General features: G+C 39.8%; 3 protein-coding genes across 4 annotated transcripts in view; all 3 read left to right on the top strand.

The window, feature by feature from the left end:
- The window catches only part of LOC104767510 (protein STRUBBELIG-RECEPTOR FAMILY 7-like), a 4,845-nt gene extending 4,823 nt beyond the window's left edge, over positions 1–22 (top strand). Inside the window, exon 12 of the mRNA XM_010491529.1 lies at positions 14–22. Within this exon, the coding sequence (XP_010489831.1) occupies positions 14–22 (9 nt within the window). The remainder of the gene's footprint in view (positions 1–13) is intronic.
- Positions 22–2,806, top strand: LOC104765247 (protein STRUBBELIG-RECEPTOR FAMILY 7-like). The gene is made up of 10 exons (XM_010488930.2): positions 22–116; positions 212–277; positions 364–426; positions 511–842; positions 923–1,212; positions 1,304–1,575; positions 1,644–1,776; positions 1,859–1,992; positions 2,092–2,248; positions 2,343–2,806. The coding sequence occupies exons 1-10, from the start codon at positions 31–33 to the stop codon at positions 2,472–2,474; spliced, it is 1,665 nt and encodes a 554-aa protein (XP_010487232.1). The 5' UTR covers positions 22–30; the 3' UTR covers positions 2,475–2,806.
- LOC104765246 (pentatricopeptide repeat-containing protein At3g14330) overlaps positions 3,091–5,641 on the top strand; it is a 4,905-nt gene continuing 2,354 nt past the window's right edge. Inside the window, exons 1-3 of one of the 2 annotated variants that reach the window (XM_010488929.2) lie at positions 3,091–3,278; positions 3,425–3,878; positions 3,997–5,550. In XM_010488929.2, the coding sequence (XP_010487231.1) occupies positions 3,866–3,878; positions 3,997–5,550 (1,567 nt within the window). In that variant the 5' untranslated portion in view covers positions 3,091–3,278; positions 3,425–3,865. Of the gene's footprint in view, positions 3,318–3,424; positions 3,879–3,996; positions 5,551–5,641 lie in introns of both variants that reach the window. The other variant, XM_019240616.1, reaches the window with a different exon arrangement.

The following is a 5,641-nucleotide window of genomic DNA, read 5'->3' as shown; positions in this document are numbered from 1 at the left end:
AGTTGATAAACAGATGTCTTGACATTTCTAATGTATGTTTTCAGGGACCTCTCTTCCAATGCTATCACAGGGTCTCTCCCAAACTCCTGTAGCTTTCTTACAAGTGCAAAATCAATGTAAGACTTCTTTTAAGTAGGTCTCAATGTATTGAAAAAAGCTCACTGCAAAGTGAACCAGTTAATACTAACATTGTGTCTATTGAACTTCACAGTTATCTTCAGAACAATCAGTTCTCAGGTACCATCGATATCCTAGCCACCCTTCCTCTTGAGAATCTGTGAGTAACTTAAGCTTTTCCACTTTTAGGAATTTATAACTTGTAAACACCTGTTGAATGTTGTTTTCTGAATGCTTCCTCCTCAGGAATATTGCAAACAATAGATTCACAGGCTGGGTTCCTGATTCTTTGAAAGGCATTAACTTGCAGTAAGTTTTTCGTTTACTTTCTTCTGTTCTTGGATCATTTTTCCTAATCTCACTAATTATTTTCCTGAATGATCTTGGAAACAGAAAAGATGGTAATTTATTCACTTCTGGGCCTGCACCTCCACCACCTCCAGGTACACCTCCGATCAGTAAATCACCTACTCCGAAATCCGGTAACCGTGAAACCCGGTCCAATGGTGATTCCAGTAGTAGTAGCAAAGACTCCAACAAATCAGGGATTGGAGCTGGTGGAATAGCAGGAATAGTCATTTCATTGATAATTGTAGCAGCAGTCATAGCTTTCTTCTTGTTCAAAAGAAAAAGATCAAAGAGGTCATCATCATCCACAGACATTGAAAAGACTGATAGTAACATTAACCAACCCATTGTACTAGCTTCAAGTGAATTCCATCAAGGTAATAACAAATTAATTTTTCTTTTGTCAAAAAGTATATACATTATATGATTTTCTAAGTTTGCAATCATTTGGCTGCAGAGAATAAGTCTGTACAGAATCCACCATTAGTTGAGACAAAGAAACTGGATACTTCATTGTCGATGAATCTACGCCCTCCACCAGCTGAGCGACATAAGTCGTTTGATGATGATGATTCAACAATGAGAAAACCCATTGTTGCAAAGAAAGCTGCTGTTGTTGTTCCTTCAAATGTGAACACGTATACGGTTGCAGATCTTCAAATAGCTACCAACAGTTTCAGCGTAGATAATCTTCTCGGTGAAGGGACATTTGGAAGAGTATACAGAGCTCAATTTGATGATGGAAAGGTATTTAACTTTACATAATCCTTTACTTGTAAGTTGTAACAGCACAATGTCATAATATTCTGCCGCTGAGATGTTGTTTTGATTCTAATAGGTACTTGCTGTGAAGAAGATAGACTCTTCTGCACTTCCCACTGACACGGCTGATGATTTTACCGAAATAGTATCGAAAATTGCGCATTTGGATCACGAAAATGTCACAAAGCTTGATGGTTACTGTTCTGAACACGGACAACATTTGGTGGTCTATGAGTTCCACAGAAACGGCTCATTGCATGACTTTTTACATCTTGCGGAAGAGGAAAGCAAACCGTTGATATGGAATCCCCGTGTCAAGATTGCACTTGGCACTGCGCGTGCATTGGAGTAAGCCTTTTGACATCTCAATCATATTATTGCTCGTTGTACAGCAGAGTCTCATGGTTTTGTTGCAGGTACTTGCATGAAGTTTGCTCACCATCTATAGTCCACAAGAACATCAAATCAGCAAACATATTACTTGACTCAGAGCTGAATCCACACCTATCAGACTCAGGTCTCGCTAGCTTCCTCCCCACTGCAAATGAGGTATATAGACTATAGACTATAACTCTTAGTATATTTGCTTTTGTGGAACTTGTTCCTTAACATTCGATTATATATTGTGCAGCTACTGAACCAAAACGATGAAGGATACAGCGCACCAGAAACTTCAATGTCAGGCCAATACTCTTTGAAGAGCGATGTCTACAGTTTTGGAGTAGTGATGCTTGAGCTTTTAACCGGAAGGAAACCATTCGACAGGTACTATACATATACATATCCCTCGCCTTCCTAATAAGAAAGAGTGAAACGTGTGTTCTGAAATTGAAGTAAGTCTTGGTGGATTGTTGTGTATGACAGCACAAGGTCAAGATCAGAGCAGTCATTGGTGAGATGGGCAACACCACAGCTTCACGACATCGATGCATTGGGGAAAATGGTTGATCCAGCACTCAAAGGGCTTTACCCGGTTAAATCCCTCTCCCGATTTGCAGATGTTATTGCCCTTTGCGTCCAGGTAATCAACCATTTTATATAATAAAATCAATGGAAATGTGATGATCTGAAGAAATGAAAATCTAAATGTAAATGGTGTTTTTAATCTGTGACAGCCGGAGCCAGAGTTTAGACCACCGATGTCTGAAGTGGTGCAAGCCTTGGTTGTGTTGGTGCAGAGAGCTAACATGAGCAAAAGAACTGTTGGAGTCGGGTCCGGTAGCTCTGGCGCCAATGATTACATGTAAATTCTTTTACCTGAGAGAGAGTCCCAAACAGAAAAAACATAAAAACTGGCCCTCTTTTCATGTTTGCTCGGATTCGGAGACGGACGACGACAAGTGACAACAGAGAGACAGACAAAACAACAACAAAAACAAAATCCCTTTTTTTTTTTTTTTTTTTGGTTTCATAAATCTGATGAGAGAATAACAAACAACAACAACAACTACCGCTTCATGCATTGTACACTCCCATGTATCTTTGTAATTTGTAGCTCTTTTTTTTTTTAGATTCCGACAATATGATGAACAGAACCATTCCCTTTTGTGAGTCACCGATCGAAGACGGTATTTTTCCATTGTAATTTTTTATTATTTTTGATTGAATAAGAATTTCCTGTTAATAATATTTCACGATGTATGCTGCTGCTTAATTTGGAATGAAGAAGCTTAAACAGAAACGGTCTTGTTTCATAAACGGATTGAAGACGACGACGGACATAAAATCCACATACAGTATGTAATATTAGAAACCCGAAACATTTTAGTGACACGTGGAAACATTGATAACACGTTGCTGGCAGTCCCGTATAGTAATGCACACCTCACTTGTGAATAAAAACCATATAACATACACGACCTATTGTACTATACCAGGTGAAAGTAGAGAAAACCAGAAGAATGATGATGATAGGAAAGTGGTTGAGATCTGTGGGAAGCGTTGGAAAGTGTGATTGTCGGTACGATGGAGTGAGGACAATGGTTGGAAAAGCCTCGAACCGAGCTGGTGTTCATGGTTCAAAACTTCCGGACGCTAAAGCACTTGACAATGTAACTAAACAGCTGTGGCCTAATAAGCCACTTAATTAAGTTGAGATTTCAAGATTTTTATTGTTTGTTTGTAACGAAAGTTTTTTTTTTTTTTGTAACGAAAGTTATCTGTCATAGTAATTATGAAATTCTTCTAATGCATATAGGAGGAAGAGATTAGGGAGAGGATTAATAAAGGGAAAGAAGAGATAGAACACAAAAGAAGAGAGGTCGAGAAAAAAGTTGATGGCTCTCAAACAGGATCGAAATCTAACGGCGACGATACATCATCTTCCGACCGGTGATGTTTTATATATATGGTCCTTTTTGTTTCCTGCTAGCCTTGTATATAATCTTTTGTTTCTTCGTATCTTATTTTGTGGCCTCAAATAAAAAAAACCATAATGCAATATAATGAATGCATTTATATGAACTAATAAGCCCAAATATTGTAAGGCCCATTAAGTGGCTTATCCATCTTCAACTTCCTTCTCTGTCTCGTCTCTACGATCACACACGGTCACACAGAGGATTGTTCTGGTTTGTGGCACATCGAATTCGAATTCGAATTGTCTCCTTCTCTTACTCCTGAGCTGAATGAATTTTCAATGGCTTCTTTAGGTACGTTTATATTTTTGTTAAGAGGTTCAAATTCTACTCTTTTGATAATGTTGTTACAAAGCTTTGTGCATTGCAATGGTTAAAGTGTTTCCAATGGTTTTTTTTAAAAAACTGGCAGATGTTATAACCACTTCACAAGCTTATCTTACTCCATTGGTGGCTCAACGTATCATCATCACCCATGCTAAATTCTTACAAATCCCATTGAGACAATCAACCTTCTCAAAGCACTTAGAACTCAATTCAGGTCTCTCTAAATCAACCAAACTCGACGAAGCTGTAACCTTGATAGAGAAATCATCATCATCACCGTCGAATCTCTCCTCCACGCCAGAGGCCTACACAGACCTTCTTCACGCATGCATCTCCGCTAAATCACTCCACCATGGCCTCAAAATCTCTTCTTTGATTCTCAACGACCCTAGTCTCCGTCACAACCCCAAATTGCTTAGCAAGCTCATAACCCTATTCTCGGTTTGTCGCCGGTTAGATCTGGCTCGGAAAATATTCGACGATGTCACCGATTCAACACTACTCACTGAGAAAGTGTGGGCGGCTATGGCGATTGGGTATTCTAGAAACGGGTCACCACGAGATGCTTTGCTTGTGTATGTAGACATGTTGTGTAGCTTCATCCAACCTGGGAATTTTTCGATTTCCGTTGCTTTGAAAGCTTGCGTAGGTTTAAAAGAGATTAGGGTTGGTAAAGGAATCCATGGCCAGATTGTGAAACGGAAGGAGAAGGTTGATCAGGTTGTGTACAATGTGCTCTTGAAGCTTTACATGGAACGTGGCTCATTCGATGATGCACGCAAGGTGTTCGATGGAATGTCTGAGAGAAATATCGCTACTTGGAATTCTTTGATCTCGGTGCTCAGCAAGAAAGCTCGGGTGCATGAGATGTTTCATCTGTTCAGAAAGATGCAGGAAGAGATGATTGGGTTTAGTTGGGCGACTTTGACTACAATCTTGCCAGCTTGTTCACATGTTGCTGCTCTTCTCACTGGGAAAGAGATTCATGCACAGATTCTGAAGTCCAAAGAGAAGGAACCTGATGTTCCGTTGCTTAATTCGTTGACGGATATGTATGGTAAGTGTGGCGAGGTTGAGTATTCTCGGAGAGTCTTTGATGGTATGTTGTTAACTAAGGATTTGACTTCATGGAACACGATGTTAAACTGTTATGCAATTAATGGAGATATTGAAGAAGAGATGAATCTGTTTGATTGGATGATTGAGTCAGGTGTTGCACCAGATGGGGTTACGTTTGTTGCTTTGTTATCTGGGTGTAGCGATACAGGGTTCACTGAATATGGTCTGAGTTTGTTTGAACGTATGAAAACAGAATTCGGAGTTTCACCTGCCTTGGAGCATTATGCTTGTTTGGTTGATATCTTGGGCCGAGCTGGTAAAATCGAAGAAGCAGTCAAGATAGTGGAAACAATGCCGTTTAAGCCAAGTGCATCCATTTGGGGATCACTTCTCAACTCTTGCAGGCTCCATGGGAATGTTTCAGTGGGAGAGGTTGCAGCCAAGGAGTTGTTTGTTCTTGAACCTCGTAATCCAGGAAATTATGTTATGGTTTCCAACATTTATGCTGATGCGAAGATGTGGGACAATGTGGATAAGATCCGAGAGATGATGAGACAAAGAGGGATCAAAAAGGAAGCTGGTTGCAGTTGGGTACAGGTTAAAGATAAGATTCAAATCTTTGTTGCTGGAGGTGGATACGAGTTTCGTAGTTCAGATGAGTATAAGAAAGT

The sequence above is a fragment of the Camelina sativa genome, chromosome 19, assembly GCF_000633955.1.
Source record: "Camelina sativa cultivar DH55 chromosome 19, Cs, whole genome shotgun sequence".
Taxonomy (NCBI): Eukaryota; Viridiplantae; Streptophyta; class Magnoliopsida; order Brassicales; family Brassicaceae; genus Camelina; species Camelina sativa.
The sequence above is the reverse complement of the archived record's forward strand: the minus strand, read 5'-3'. Positions and strand labels throughout refer to the sequence as shown.